Genomic DNA, 16,561 nt, shown 5'->3' with positions numbered 1-16,561 from the left:
AAATGCTCAGTCTAATTGTGTTCTCCAATTAGTGGCAATTTGGGGGTTAGAAACATTGCAAGAATCTCTGTGCAAGTAATTCTGTAGCTCTTCAGTACTATAATGTTCCAGGCTGCCATATTTAGGATAGCTAAATAGAGAGGGTGATTTGAAAGAAATACTCTTTAAAATATGGATCAGAATTGCATCTATATTTATTTAGGAGAGGCAACAGAGTTAGTTTGTCAAGAAAAATAACAGTCATGGTATAAATCTTCAAAATGAAAAGCATCAGATTTAGAGACATTAGAAAAATGACTGGCTGTCAGGTTTATGCTTTTACATAAACATTTCTCAATGAGTTGCCTAGGTACATGGCTAGCTTTAAGGCTGGGAATATAGTCTTGAAGTCGGCTCCTTTCCTTAGTGCCCTTGGAGGTTGTAGGCACAGATGTGAACTGATGCGTCCCTTCAGTCTCCTTAAAGTTTCTCCCTCCTCTGTCCCATGGCACAGTTAAACACTGAGCTGTGCAGGCTGTAGGGTAGCAGCGAGAGTTGAGGTTAACACATACGTGTGCACTCGTGTGCTGCAGAACCTTCACGTGTCACCATAAGACATGTAGGTTATGTGTAGGTTGTGCTCTGATGAGTAATGAGCAGTGATCACGTAACTGATCGGTCAGCAACGGCTGCCACTGGGACTCATTCTGGAGGTGTCAAGGTCTCCTATGAATTTGCACGGCCGCTTCCTCACTGCTTCCTAAAATGCACCTTCTTCTAAGGGCACGGGGCTGCTGAAGTTAAGTTGATGTTGTGGGGGAGAATTCTGAGAGGCAAAACTTGATGTGGGAGTTTGAATTTGACTAGATTCTGGGCTGAAAGCATGGGACAGAATAGCGGGAAAGATGAGTCAAGATCTTCTCCTGTAGGGATATAGAATATGTTGCTTCTGTCAGCACCGGGCTCCCGGGGGTGTTGTTCTGCACCCAGGAACATGCCATCTGCATGATCCCTGGTGCCACCTGAGGTTGGCAGTTCAGCCCTGAGCAGTGAAGATGTTCCCTGCCAAAGCCCCACTGAGCTGAGCCCCCTGGGGCCCAGCCAGACCTGGGTGTGCTGTGGTGCTCAGCGCCTGCTCCTTGGCTGGGCTGTCATGTCCTGGCTGGTCCGAGCTGTTCATCCAACACATGAGCTTCTCTGACTGTATGGGAACGTGCAGAAACTCCATCCAAAGCCAAGATGAGGATCATCAGTCAGCATCACGTGTGTGGGACAGGGGTGGAATGATCTTACTGACCTGTAGGACCCGCTTCTCTCTTATCTCCTCACTTGTGCACAGTAACCATCTGCAAGATCCAGATATGGCCAGGCTGCTAATTGGACCTGTTAATATTTGAATTTGAGGTTGCCAAGAGACACATCTGGAAAGGTTTTGGAAATGTGCCGTCCCTTGAGTAGGGGATGTGATTCCCAAGCCCCCTGGACACTGGCCACATGAGGAAGAGGGCTCTGGGAACATGCAGCTCTTGCCAGGTCATTAGAAAATTTAGGTCATGGTCAGGGTGCTTGCGAATTTCAGGGAGATATAGTTTTAAATGTTCTAATGTTTTAAAATAGACTTTGAATTAACTTTTTATATATACATATATCTATAAACACCCATAAAAACGTTATACTTCAAAATACACTTAAAATACACTTCTAGGGTTGTCTGTGATTTGTGTCCTGTGGCTGGCCGAGGTTGGTGGTTAAATAAAGCCCAAATCTGGAGTGAAGCTTTTTGAAATCCCATTGGATTTTTGGTGTCTAATAAGAAGCAGACTCATAGTATGGTTTAGCCCAGGCACTGCGAGGGTCCTTCGCTTTTTCTTTTCACTACCAAATGTCCAATTTTGTGAAAGCTATGGGAGATTGATGGCTTAAAGAGCTCACCTTCTGTAATGCTGATGGAAATCAGCCATGGGCTTCAGAGCTCCTGGTGTGGCCAGGCAGAGACAGTAACATTATGATGTATTTCCTTGGGCATCCAAGCTGGATACACGTGTGCTGCTGTCACCAGGAAAGAGCTCAGAGCCCTTTATAGGGGCAGGATGCACTAGTTGAAATGGATGGTGAGCGGGGTTGTGGAAGGCACAGCATGAAGGAACTCCTCATTTTGCAACATAAACTATGAGTAAACACCTAGATATTTGGTTTCCACCTCTAAGTTTTGTCTCTGTCATAAGGAAGGCCTCATTTTTTGGATACTTTTGTGCTTTTGACACCAAGTGCTTGATCCAGTCAAGTCTTACTGCAAAAGAAAATCTTGCTGCTAATGCAGAATGGTGCCGTGTACCCAGGATCTGGCCCAAAGTTGTCTTTGCTATACAAATAACTGTTTATATGTATCTATGTCAGGGGGGAAACCTCACTTACAATCAAAACAGCTTAAAACCAACTTATTTTTGACACTGCAAGTTGGTCTCTAGGGACCTAAGAAAACAGTGGTGTCAATTAACTGTGAGGGGAAACAATTAGACCATTCAGTGATCATGAGACCTCAAGAAAGGGGAAAAGAAATGCAGATGTGTGCTTTACCAGGAGAGGTGAAACGGGATGATATGGAGCAGCACCAGCTCCTTGGGGCAGGAAAAGCACAGTGGGACGGAGCCTGGACTGTGGCGGAAGGAGCAGCATCCATGGGACTGTGGCTGGGGAAGCAGGAATGGGCTCCAGGCAAGCTGTGATGGTGCTGGCTTGTGTCCGCTGCTCTGTAGCAAAGCTCCTGCATGGCTGAATTTAACCCACAAATTAATGCTGTGAATTTTCTTAACCTCTCTCTGGTTTTTTTTTCCTCCTGCCTTTCTTTTCCAGCAGAACCCATCAGATAGTATTGTTGGCACCAAAAAGAAGCACTGTATTTTCACTGGGCTGTCTCGCACGTGGTGCCGTGCGTTGATTTAATGTCCCTGGCCTTTTACACTGAGTTCTTCTAACAGGTCTATCGTTACAGTATCTGGGTAACAGCAGAGATCACAGGGCAGTGATACGATTTGTTTGCATTATTTATCTGGTTGGTTGTATTATTTACATTCATTACTAATTACAGTAGAGCTTCGGGGTGGGCTGGGGAGATGTGACACTGCTGACAGTGGGCTCTCACTGCCAAGCTGGGTGTGCACCCAGGGCTGAGGCTTTCACCTTTGATGCAGCCTGGCACCATGCCATCCTGCTGCCAGCGCAAAGTGGAAGGTGCTACCACCTCATCGGTATGTTTGGAGGTGAGTGCTGCAGGGATACCATTCTCATCAATCCCACAGTTCAATCCTTCCCATCCTATGAAGATACCCAGGCAGGACCACCCCCTGCTTTGGCTGGGGATGGGCAGAGGTGATGAACTGCATACCTGGGGGTTGCAGAGCAACCAGTGTGTTTTGTCAGTATGACAAGCAAATATGCAGGCAATAAAGGATTACTGGGGTCCTGTGCCTCAGTAATTGCACCCTGATGGTGCAATCACCATGACAGTGATGTCCCACTGTCCTGGTAAATCAGGCAGAGAAGAGGGGCTCAGTCCCATTTCACCTTAAATAGAGATTTTCTTTTTCCACATCCTCTGCTTTTTAAGTTATTTTAAGTCTTTAAGTATTTTTAAATTATTTATTAGGTGCAGAACCTCAGACCATGGCTGCCTGGCTGGCAGCTCTGCATCCTGCCTGTCCCCCCTTGCCAGGCTGCTTTGATATTCGAGGGGTGGTGGTGGCTCAGGACATGCTACCCCACTCAGCGGCTGCCCCACAGTGCAGAGGGGTTTGCACAGCCCTATTCTCTCCTGAACTGGCTGCTCTGGGACGTGCTGGGGAGCCAGGGCTTGGCTCTGTTCGATCCTTGCGTGTCCCGACGCACGGCTGCCGGCGCCTCCAGCCGCTCTCAGCAGCATCTGGCTCCGCTCCAGGGGTGTTTTATGGCTCTGCCCTGGCAGGAAGCCTCAGCCGGGCACTGAATGGCAGCATGAAGGGACACAGCAGTGCTTGGTCGTCCCCATGCTGGTCAGTGTGTCGATGCCCCCCATTAAGCCTGGTGGGGTTGGCGGGTTTGATCACACCAGGCACTGGAGGGATGATGTTGCCTGTGCTGTATGGACTGAAATCAGGCAGCCGAGAGCTGAAGAGTTGTGTCAAACCTCGTGCTGAGGATAGGCACATGTGCCCCTGAGAAGTGGCACCTCTATCTCTGCTTCCTGTGGTCCCACTGTGCCATGTGGCTTTTCACATCCAGGTGACCCCAGTGCTGCTCAGGGAGACAGAGGGGGCTGGGGACTTGCTGGAGGGCAGTGGCTGCTCCAACCTGGCCCTTGAGATGTGGCTGAGCCCCCCTAAACCTGCAAGGCTTTGCCAGAGCTCCTTTTCTGGGGGGTTATCACTGCTATCAGCTGCGTGTGAGGTTGTCCATCCAGGAGGAGGTCTCCAATGTCACCCCAGTCATGTGTCAGCCCTGCTCATGGGCTGGATGGGTGGGATGGAGCTCCAACTTCACCAGCACTTGGTGGGGAGGGACATGGGGCAGTATTAGGCCCTCCATAACTTCATTTTGTGCTAATGTTTGTCACCATATTACAGTGAGGGCTTTGGGAGCACAGTGAGGAGCACGCCATATGCCTGGACACCTCCAGTGATGGTCCTTCGCTCCCACCTCATGCCCAGACCCCTAACCCCCACTGCCCACCTTATTTTCCACTAACAGAGCTTCAAGCTCTGCCAAGAAACTGGGCAATGTCCCGTTGCTGTGGCAGATGGCTCCCCACAGCTGGCTGCAGCCTCCAGGTGCTCTGCACTACCTGAACCCTTCCTTTCCTTTTTTTAGTAGGGGACACCAACTGTTTGCAGGGAGCCCGAGATCCGTGTGCCGGGGGGTGGGCAGGGGCTGGCGGGGGGCAGCAGCTGCTGCCCGCTCGGGCACTTCTTGTCTTTCCTGGCCCCCAGCGCTGTAAGTTAACACCCCACAGGCAGGTCCAGAGAGGATTTCAACGAAACCTGAAGCTTGGGAGGAGAGATTATGCTGCAGAAGTGGCCTGGGACAGCGTAAAAGACGCACTCCCACCATCGCCAAAGAAGGAACTGGATTTGCTCCCTGGGGAGCAGGGTCATCCCTGGTCTCGGTAATGGTGTCTGAGGGAGGGAGATGAATGCCTTGAAGATAGGTCACCCCTTTCTGTCTCAGCCTGGCCCTGCTGAGCCTCCCTGGGACCCTGGGAGTGCTTGCTTGGTGCGTCCTGGTAGGTCACTGCTTAATGAAACCAGGTTTAGGACAGATGCCTGTGAAAATGCCCCCAGTGTGACTGGCTCGTCACTTCCATGGTGACTAGAGGAGCGAGGTGGCTTTTCCAAAGGTGTTCATGGTCCCCCAGCACCCTCTGCCCTGGGTTGGGGGCAGCCAGTGGCATCTGCCCCACAAGGTGCTGGCCTGGGGCGGGGTGGCCCATTCCAGGTCCTGTAATGGCAGGAGCAGAGCTGAATGCTGCTTTTGTTTTTGGTGGTTTTCCGGCTTCTGAGGCAACCACATCTACAGACAGAGGAGAGCTGGGCTGGGGAGATGGCTCATCCCATCCCACAGGGCTCAGCGGGATGCCCGCAGTGCTGGCATGGGAGTGCGGATGCTGCAGGCAAAGGCTGTTCCATCAGCCCACCAGCCCTTCCTGGGAGCTTTTCTTGCAGGGGGCTTTGATGCTACTAGTTTAAGTCTCTTGACATCCTGGTGAGAAAAATCAGAGCAGTGGTCTCCATTCTTCTGGACCCTGCAATATGCAGACCTGGAAGGGGCAGCGTGCTTTTCCCAGTCCTTTGAGGTGTCACTTCCAAGGCCCTGCCATCTCCTAACAAGGTCCCATAGCCGGGGTGCAGCTCTAGCCATGGTGAACATGATCCTCTCTGTGTCCCTCATCACAGGACAGCCCTCTTGAGCTGGGCCTGGAGGAGAGTGGTACTTTGGGGCAGAGCTGGAGGAACCCCACACAGAACTGCTCCCCTCCTTCACCTCCCTTTTTTGCCCATCTCTTGTTTTGTGCAGTGTGGCACCAGCCTTGGTCTTGGGACCACAGAGAAGCTGTATGTCAGGGCCAAGCAGATGCAGCTGCAGGTACGAGGGCAGCCCGTGCTATGGCTGGGTGCCCAGCTCGGGGGTCTAGAGCAGGTCCTGGCAGCCTGTGAGTGACAAACTGCAGAACGGGCTGACAGGGACTGTCACCAAGCCAAGGAGAGCTGTGCCACCAGAGCTCGCGTGTCTGATGGGGCTGCTGACATCCTCCAACACCACCCCCATGGGGCTGCCTCCTGCTCCCTGCTCTGGATGCAAATACAGACCCCATCTGTTTAGTGGCTTTGGGTTTGCACCAGTGTCCCCTGGTGCTCCAGCCCCTTTCCAATGAGCTCTTGTGTCCTCTGCCCTCTGCTCCCTGGGGACTGCTGCTTTTGTGTGTGGGTGAGTCCTATGGAGTTGGAGCTCCTCTCTTCGAGGGAAGGTGGGTACGTTCACCCTAGGGCAACCCACCTTCCTTTGCTGGCTCACCCAGGAGCAAGCTGCCTTTTCACCCCATCCCTCTTCTTTCCCGCAGGCACGTACCAGGGCCAGTTCACCAACGGCATGCGGCATGGCTACGGCGTGCGGCAGAGCGTGCCCTACGGCATGGCCTCGGTGGTGCGCTCCCCGCTGCGCACATCCCTGTCCTCCCTGCGGAGCGAGCACAGCAACGGCACCCTGCCGCAGCAGGACTCGCCCGCCGCCAACGCCGAGAGCCTGCCCTTCTCACCCACCATCACCCGCGGTGGCTTCGCCCTCAGCCTCTATGCAGAGGTGGATGCTGGCAAGCCCAAGAAGGGGGGGCTCTTCCGCAGGGGCTCCTTGCTGGGGAAGCTGAAGAAGTCCGAGTCCAAGTCATCCCTGGCCAGCCAGAAGAGCCGTGTCAGCTTCCTCAAGAGCGAGAGCGGGATCAGCTCGGCCGCCAGCGATGCCACCTCCACCGTCAGCCTGGGCGAGGGTGCTGAGGGTGAGGAGTACTCCCCCTTTGAGTCCGACATCGATGCCACCACCACGGAGACCTACATGGGCGAGTGGAAGAACGACAAGCGCGCCGGCTTCGGCGTCAGCGAGCGCTCCAGCGGGCTGAAGTACGAGGGTGAGTGGCTGGATAACCTGCGGCACGGCTACGGCTGCACCACGCTGCCCAGCGGCAAGAAGGAGGAGGGCAAGTACCGCCACAACGTCCTTGTCAAGGGCATGAAGAAGCGTGTGATACCCCTCAAGAGCGCCAAGATCCGGCAGAAGGTGGACAGGAGTGTGGAGGGGGCTCAGAGGGCCGCGGCCATCGCTCGGCAGAAGTCAGAGATTGCAGCATCCAGGTGGGTGCTTGGGGCTCCTGCACACAGTTCCCTGTGGTGATGGTGGTCCCCATCCCATGTATCTCTGGAGCCATGCTGTGTGCCTCCTTGATATGCACTGGTGGTGGAGTCAAATGGGCTCTGCAATTTCTGTTTAATTTTTGGCAGAGAGAGGCTGAGGGCCCTTATGGCAGTGCAGGGATGATCAGGACATGTCCCATGTCCTCTTTCTCACCCCCTCTCCTGTCCCCCCACATCCCTCATCCATGAGGGAGCTGCTGGACAGCAGGGACTGGCCTCTACATTCAGCAGAATGGGGAGCATGAGCTGGTGGGACGGGAGCACCCTGGTGCTGTGCCAGGCTGCTGGAGCCACTGGGTCATTGATGGGACAGGATGAGAAATAGTGGGGTTTGACTAGTGGTAGTAAATCCAACAGGCTCATGAGCAGCAAGCGAGACATGTCCCACTTTGCCAGTCAGGTCTGCAGCAGGGCACAGTTTGGCCCTGGAGCCCCTGGTGTGAATGTGTGGGGAGTTTATGGGATGCATTAGGGTTGTTGCTTAATTTTAGTGGCTTGGTGTAATGGACTTTCTGGGATGAGCACTGCTGTGCTGGGGTGCTGCAGACTGGGAGGCAGTGCTTTAGGGAAGGAGGAAGCAGGGAGGGCTCAGCTGGGTTCACCTCCTTACGTCCTCCCAGTTTGTCCTGGCCAGACCTCGGGGTGGGAAGGGTGCTGGGGATGCATGCCTTGGAAGCGTGCCGCAGGGATGTGCGAGGGAGGAGCATGCGAGGGACTGCTGCGAGCACGTGGCAGTGTCCTGTTGCACCGTCAGACATGCAGGCACTGCCAGGCACTACATTGCCCCTATACCACCTGGAATGTTGGGACCAGACAGGTAGACTCCGCTCACAGACACAGAATTAGCTGTATTAGAAGTTAGTGGGAAAGAAAAGTGCTAATTGCTCCATTGTTCCTCCTGGGATGGAGGAGGGAGAAGATAAGAGCGGCTTCATGGTCTGCCCCAGAAGGATAGGGGAAAAACTCCTTCTCCTGCTCTGCATCCATGACTCTGAGCTGTGCCGGCAGCACAGTCCTCCTCCCACAGTGTTCCCGCCAGTCTTGGAGCCAGCCTGACAGAGACCAGAGATTGTCAGGCAGGGTTGGAGCCTCAGTTTCTCTCCTCTTCCTCGGGGAAACATGGTTGTGACAGACCCTGAGGCTTCACCTTGCCTCTCCATCAAAACTTCACCCTACGCTTTGCTCAGCCGGGCAGTGGCTGCAACCCCATGGCTGTCCTGCCTCGCTCCTTCTGAGTGCTGTTTAATTATCAGTTACTTCATTATCAAGTAAATAATATCAGCAGGGTGGAAGCCTGTTCCAAAACCCCATCCCTCCCCTTCAGGAAACCCCGGCTTTACTCTCCCAGCAGCCGTTTCTCCTCCAAAGTTTTGCGGGGACTGTGATTGTTTTTTAGCAAGACCCAGTTGCTTCAGTGACTGGTGGAGAAAACCATCAGGATTGCAAGTGCAATGTCACGCAGGGCCAGCTAGGATAAAAATAACAGCTTGGGGTGGCATGGGGCCCGCTGGATCCTTCTGGCAGGGGCAGCTCAGCCCGACACCAGCTTTGCTGAGCCCGGGAAAAGTGTGCGGCCACGGCGCTGGGCACCTGTAAATAAGGAGGCTGGAGCTGCAAAAGCTGATCCCTGAGAGCTCGGCCGGTTTACACAAACCTCTTTTTATTATACACTATTTACACTTTGGATCAAAAGCGGCTCTGCAGTGTTTTCCATCAGGGGCTGGAATGCGCCCGCTGTCCTGGCGGGGGACTGCATCCCTCCCCAGCGTGGAGGGGAATAATTTCCTATTAAGGAAACCTCGGAGCAGGAGGAAATAAGACGTTAAAGCCGGTTTCCTCCAGGGAGTCCTCCCCTAGCAGACCCTGCGATAGTGTGGCTGTTGTGGCAGGGAAGAGAACGCTGCTTTCGCTGCAGTGCCGTGTCCCTGGTCCAGCTCAGCTGCTGCAGGAGCAGAATTCAGGCTCCTCCGTCCTGTAAACTATAACTCACCGTTTCCATCAGCGTGTATTCCTGGTGGATGTTGCGCTGGGCAGAACCACTCTCTCTACCTGCTCCCTTTCAAAACTTGTGCTCTCCTTCTTCCTCCTTTCAGCTCAGCTTTGGGGTCAAGAGTAAATCGAGGTAATTTTGCATCTAGAGGGTCTTTAGGTTAAACCCCAGCTCTGCCACTGACTTTCTCCTTGGCCTTGAACCTTGCCTCAGTTTCCACACCCAGGGCAGAGAGTAATTGCAGGCAGATGATTGTGAAAATTGATTATTATGGTTTATAGAAGGGCTGTGCTGTCATTAGCATTGCCCAAGCTCCTAACTGTGAGGTGGAGTTTTATAGCTGGAGCATTTACATTTCTCCTCGGATGGCAGTGTGCGCCTTACTCAAAGAAATGTCTCTGAGAATACATGAATCTTTTTTGGGGGGAAGATGTGACATATCTCTATGTAAGATTATTGCTAGGAACTAAATAGCAGGACACAGCCAGGCTGTGCAGACACCCAACTCACTGTGCGTACCTGTGCTGTTGTAAATGGATGTTTGTTTGAGTTTCATTTGCTCCCTTGCAGCGTTAAAGTACTGTAACATCCAGCCTTCCGCTGTCTGAGGGTGAAATGTCAGGAGAAGGCCAGATTTCACTCTTTTGCACCATAAAAGGCTCTTTAGGGATAGAAATCCTGAGGAAAACAAGCGCAAGTGCTGGAAGCTGCCTCGGCTGGTTGCACTGTAGGAATGCCAGGCACGTGCCTGAGCTCTGGGGATGCGCAGGCAGGCAGCTACCAGCAGCGCTGATCATCCTCCTGACCAGAGATGACGGTAGTCATGGTCAGCAAGCCCTCTTCATCCCGTGCTCTGCTCCGAGGGTGTCTGAGGCACCAGGCTGCTTGGCAGCTCTTGAACTGCTGCCTCTCTGTTTGGGCTTCTCAGCCAGCACTGTGGCAGTGCCCAGACAGCACTGCCCTGGCCTCCTCTGCTCCCTCCTGAATTCTCCTGTGTTGGCAATCCATCTGCTTTCCCCCTTGTGCAAGAGGCTGAGCACAGAGCTGGCTGTTGAGGGAACAATGATTTTTTTTCATTCTTTTTTTCATTGTTTTAGTGAAAATCATTGAGTATGGGGTCACCCTGTCCTGAACTGCCCATCCAGGTCAGCCAGATGCCCCCTCACCCCAGGCAGAGCCTCTTGGTGCTGCTCAGATGTCGGGCAGAAACACTGACCATGTCTATTGCCAGCATTGGGATCAGCTGGTGGGACAGAGCTAATGGAAATTGAAGTATGATGATTCCTTGCCCGGACTGCTGCCATGCAAGAGAAAAGTCATCTTGGAATGCAGCATCTGTGGTCTCCCCCTTCCACATCCTGTGGCCTGTTTGGGGGCTCCTTTGGGGTGGGTGGAAAAGGTGATGAGGTCCTGGCATCATCATCTCCCCATGCTGAAGTAGACTAGCTGCCTGGAAGACAGCGATGAGGGGGCAGTCACCACTGAGCCATGAGTGAGCCACTTAGAAGCCATCCTGAGGTGTGTAAAGGCTGCCTTTGAGTTTTCAGGGCACGTGGGTTGGTGCCAAACAGGGTGCTCTGCACCCAGGGGTGCTGCCTGTGCAGTATGTGCTTGCCTGTCATATGGGGAGGATGGTCCCACTGAAAGCAGGGAGGAGCATGGAAATGGCCAGTGTTCATCTCTCCAGAAGAGATTAAAACGGAGAGCAAGAGGAAGGGCAGGACTGGCTGAAGGGGGAATCTCTGATTTTTTGGTAGCTGGGCAGCTCATACAGGAGATTTCCTTCCCACTGGTGCTTTTGAGGGACAAAAATGAGTGTAAATACTGCAAATCCCACTGCAGTGGGATCTGCTGTAGTCTGCCTCTGCACACTGTTGTGCCTCCCTGTGACTTGGACCAAAATCAATGGAGGGACTTGGCTGCGCAACATGCAGGGCACAGGTCTGGCCATGCTCTGAGGTCATTTGACAGGCTTATGTCCTGTTAATAATACCTCAGATATATCTGCCAGATGTCCCAGGATCAATAGGAAAGCAAGATAACAAAGGCAATAGTGGCTGCTGTGCTTCACCTGTTTATCTTCAGACACTGGCCCTGAAAGCCCCTGTGCAGCTGAGTGTTTTATGCCTGGAGACTACAACTAAATATATTTTTGATTCAGTTTTTGTTTTAATGTAATATCTATAGAGGTCCAGCTATACTGCTGTTTGGGTAGATATCTAAGGATTTCTAAACTGCATTCTGAAATGTTCAGCATTAATTCCTGTTTAAGTAGGGTTTACTTAGTGAGCCTGGGCTGTGCGAGTGCTCGGTGTCAGAAATCGCATCAGTGGAGCTTCCCCAGCAGCAACACATGGGCATCATTCACAGAGTGAACTACTGCCTGCTTTTGGAGCCTACGCTGGTCTTCTGTCCGTACCCACGTCTCTCCCTTCAAATAACAAGAGTGCTCGATGGCTCCCGTATCGCTTTCCAAACCTCCCCTGCCCAGCCACATTCCCGGCAGTGCTGCCACTGCCTCCCTGCGCTCAGCGTTCCCAGCCTGCGTGGCCAGGCGGCAGCAAGCATCTCCTCGGGGAGCGGGGTGTGTGGTGCAAATGACGTCCTGAAATCGCTGGAGTCAGCAGAGCCTCCTGACTAAATAAGGGCAGGCAGAGCAGGGCTTTATCAGTGCAGCCCCGGCATGACAGCTGAGCGCCGAGCCCCGTGGCAGCCCACGCCGCTGGAGCTTGGCTGCGCGCTTCCACTGATAAGGTGCTTTATTTGTCTTGGCTTTGCCCTGGCGAGCTCCTGCCCTTGTCCCCTGTGCTCTCAGGGGTTTATTGTGCTGGTGGGGAAGGTGGGCAACCAGAGTGATGTCTTCCCCATGCTTTGGTGTGTGTCCAGTGCAGACCTGTGCTAATGGTGGCCTTGGGCATCCTGGAGCTGATCTTGGCTGCAGAGTTCAGACCTGGTATTTTCAGGTCTGTCAAATCAGACTCAGGGTTTGCTCTGAAGGAACTCTAGTATTTGTTTTCTTCAATACCCTTTGCTTTCTGCTTTCCTCAGGGGTTTAGCCAGAGGCACAGGCATTAAACCCATCAGGAGTCCAGTGCCTTTCCAGGCCTTTAGGTCTAAGGCTGGAGGGCAGGATGCTCATGGTCACCCTGCGTGAGAAGGCAGCAGCAGTGGTTCAAGGCAGTCTGTGCCATTGGGCTCCTGCTTGGGAGAGCAGCTGATCCTCCTCTGCTGTCCCAGCTTCACCATCTCTTTGTTTCAGGACTGCAGACCCATGTGATGGAAGGGCGGCAGCAGGCAGGAGATGGGCAGAGCTTGTCCTGGCTCCAGGTGGGGTATTGGCTGCGATTTGCCTTTGAGCAGGAGCTGTCAGGGGGAGACATTGCTGCTGCTGTACAATCAGGCACTGAAGATGCCACAGCCTGACCTCTCAGGGGGCTTAAAAGATAGGAGGGTGCTGGTGAAGGCGGGACAGGACCACCCTGGCTTCATTAAAATCCCTCCGGATTCCCCGTGGAGTGCAGGGAGAGGCTCATGCCAAGCAAGGTGCAGCCATATCTGGAGGTGGTCGAGTGGCAGGAGCCGAGGACAGGTCCTTGATAGCTGGATATTCTGGCTGTCCCATAGCCCCCAGAGTGGGACTGAGCATCTCAATGCTTCCACAGGCAGAGCTTGGAAAGAGCCAGTGCACACGTGGGCAGGGAGAAATAAGGGCAGGCACATGGCTCCTGCTGTAGCCAGGTTCCAGGACGCAGTGGTGAGGGGATGCTCCTTGGTCCTGCTCTCCCAGCGAAGATGTTTCTCGCAGAGCTTGGTGTGTTTATAAAGAAGATAATCTTGTTTCATTCTCTCTTGGTCAATAGAAACCCAGTTGCTGGCATCTATTTCCACGCCAACCTAAGCCTGGGACTGGGACTCTCCCACTTCCTGTGTGGTGCTAGTGCCAGCAGTGCTCACTCTTTTCAATGAAATCAGGTGAATAAAGGCCTTTCCCCCTTGCAGCTCCTGAGCAGGCATGACCACCTCTGTGAGGCTTATCAGCACAAACCAAGTTCTATGTCCAGGATAATCATCTGTGGAGATAGCAAGTGGAATCCTGCCTGGCTCATGCCACCGTGGCCAGAACCACTTCAGCTGGGGCTTCCCTCAAAGCTCTTGAATCAACAACATCCCTGGCTGCCTTGTGCCAGGGCATTGCATTGTCACTGTGTGTGGTTTGGTTAGGAGCAATACTTCCACCCGAGCCTCCCCACTCAGGGACTTTGTGTCACATCTTGGAGATGGGGACACCCAGTTCCTGTCCCAAAGCCCGGGCTTGGTCTTTACAGCCTTGTGATCAGGACTGAGCAGGGCTGTTTTGGGCTTGGTTGGGCTGGGGTTTTGTGGTTTTCCTGCGCCAGAGCACCAGTCTCCAGCTCTGTAGAAGTACTGCCTGATTCAAATTGCTGCGTGACCCTCATCTTACCCCAAAAGGCCCTTGGGCTCACCCTCACTTGTCCTGGCTGCTGGAGCCGGGCAGGGAGTGGGCTGTGGGGTTTGAGTGCGCCCTTCTCCGTTCCTGGTCCTGTGTGGCCAGGGGGACAGTGAGCCCCAGGGTTAGTGTCCAGTGCCAGGATCACACCTGCCTCAGCTGTGGGACCCCCACAATGTGTCCCCCCCATGTGTGGGGCTGGAAGGGTTCAGTGCCATGGAACAAGTGATGGCGTGATGCCTTCACCCCTTTCTTCCAGCCTCATCCCCTGCCCCGGCTGGCTGCGGCTCCAGCACTGACACCTTTTTAGCCCACCGTGCTCACTATGCTGAGATGAGTTCTGACTCCAGAGGAGGGTGTGCACAGCTTTAGCTGTTTTCCACCCCTTAGGAATTTCCTTAGGCACTTCTATGCCCTATTAGGGTAAGAGGGAGCTTTGAGGACAACGCATTGGTTGGGCAGCAAACTGCTTTCTCCAGGGCTTCCCGGGTCTTTGGGGTTGAAGCAAGAGGAGCTCTGGCTTGCACGGATCCCCTCAAGAGGATCGGAGTTGGGATGGCAGGACATCAACCCTGGGGCGGGTATGGCTCAGCTAGATGGCCAGGCAGGGAAAGTGGAATTAATGGGCTGTTCATTCTGACCTTATGGGAAATCCTTATCTCAACAGCTCACAAACCCAGAAGGGGAAAATTTAAATTGATTTTAATCTGCAAAAATGACTGTGGAAAATGGTAGCTTCTTGTTCAATTGATCTGCTGCTGCATGCAGCAGGAAGGCTTTGACTCCCATCCAAATGCTTGAAATGAGCAGGCAGGGAGCCGGACTTGAAAATCGTGGGATTCAATCAGGCCTTGCGGAGAGGTTATCATTTCAGTGGAATGTGAAACAGGCTTATCTTGAAAAAGAGAAAAATATTTAAGTAAAACATCCAATTTAAATATAAATCCTGAGATTCAGAAACCCTCCCTCTTCCTGGAGGAGGTGCATTCTTTTCAGCTGATCCTGGTGCCGAGCTGGAGCCATTTGGCTTTCTGAGTCCAAGGTTTTGTTGTTTGAGACACCTGGAAGGCTGGGAGAAAAAGGCTTCTGCCTTAAGTTTTGATGAGTAACTGGGCTTTGCGGTTCCTTACTCTATGATTTGGATTGGTGAAATCTGAAAAATATTCGAGTTAGAAGTTGCTAAAACTGTTTATTGAAAAAACCCAATAGTGTTAGAGAGACAACACACACTTTCTGACCCATTTTACTGGTGTCAGAGCTGGCTGCAGTGGGGTAAAACACACTCAGCTTGTGGATGCTGTATGTTTGGCAGAGCTTGGAGATGGGCTCCTGGGTCACTCTGGGCTCCCTCAAAACAAATGACTGCTGCAGCCCTGGCGTTTCCTTGGAAGTGGGAATTCAGACCCATGGGCAGGGAGCAGCTCCTGTCCACTCAGTGTAGGTACAGGCAGAGAGGCAAGAGCACACAGGGGACGAAAAGCTGGAAGGTCCTGATTGCATATGTGCTGTAAAGATGTTTTGGTGCACTGATCAGTGAGATAACCTGTCTGCTTTGCTTTTGAAGAGATAGCTAATTAAATAAGCATCCCCAGAACGTTAGCTGAGCCCCTTTGGTAATGGTGTGGTGGAAGTTGGAATAAATCAGTGGCATTTGTGTGCAGCCCTGAGGCCGTGCTGTGCTGGGAGTCTCACTCCTCTGGGCTCTGCTTGATCTGCACCCAGGGGAGCATGAAGGAGAGCGGACTTGAAAACCAGGAGGGAGTCCAGTTGGCAGCAAATCCTTCCTTTTCCTCCTCAAGATATCCCTGTGGATGGTCTCCTGAGCTGCTCCAAGCCTGGCTGTGCTGGCCACCATGGCCAGCACTTTGAGCCAGCAGGTTTTGGCTTGCACTGCTCCATTTAGAGCCGGCTCCGGCAGCTGCCGGCTGGCATGCAAGGGCTGCGGGGGAATGAAAGCACATCTCCCGTATGCAGGGCTGGGGTGTGTAGGTTGTTGTCTTATTGAAGACAGCTGCAGATCTGTCTGCTTGTAAGATTAATATCACTTTAACTGTTCCAAAGGGAAGTATCCCTGTGTGAAAGATGCAAGTGGCTCGGAGCTATTTAGAGCTGAGGATAACATTTCGGTATTTTAAAAATTCACCAAGTAATCATAAAGGCTAATGCTTGCTGAGCTTGTTAGGTGGCGGGGAGCTCTGCCAGGCCTCTGCTCCTGCAGCACTGCACAGAAAAGGATGCTTTCCTCCTGGCTGAATGGCCTGTTTGTGCCCTGTCTGTGGAAGGAAGGAGGAAAGGTCCGATTTATGCAGCTAAGTAGCCTGGACATGAACGGAGTGCCACCATTTGTGTGTAAGTGCTGGTACCATGAGTGAAAAGTCTGGAGCATCTCATGAGCTGTCTGCAAGGGAAGGTAGGCTGGAGGGCAGAGCTGCTCTGCAAGGCCAGGATGGCTTTTCTTTTTGGATTTCTTTTACAGCAATATGGAGGTGTTTCCTTTAGGAATTTTGTATTGATTTATGCTTAATTCACAATTTAGACCATACCTTGCAGGTGCAGAGTCCATAATAAATCAGCAAAGACTCATGTACTCCAGGGATATTGGAGTGTAAATTGAGTGTAAATTGAGTGGTACGTGCACATGAGTGATGGAGCAAAAAGAGCAGAAGGAGGGTGAAGGGTACAGCTGGCTCC

General features: G+C 52.7%; 1 protein-coding gene across 1 annotated transcript in view; it reads left to right on the top strand.

Annotated features, from left to right (window-relative positions):
- JPH2 (junctophilin 2) overlaps positions 1 to 16,561 on the top strand; it is a 30,335-nt gene that overhangs the window by 1,164 nt on the left and 12,610 nt on the right. The window contains exon 2 of the mRNA XM_030503421.1: positions 6,569 to 7,352. Coding sequence (XP_030359281.1) covers positions 6,569 to 7,352 — 784 coding nt within the window. The remainder of the gene's footprint in view (positions 1 to 6,568; positions 7,353 to 16,561) is intronic.

The sequence above is a fragment of the Strigops habroptila genome, chromosome 13 (assembly GCF_004027225.2).
Source record: "Strigops habroptila isolate Jane chromosome 13, bStrHab1.2.pri, whole genome shotgun sequence".
Lineage (NCBI taxonomy): Eukaryota > Metazoa > Chordata > Aves > Psittaciformes > Psittacidae > Strigops > Strigops habroptila.
This window is presented reverse-complemented; position numbering and strand designations above follow the sequence as displayed.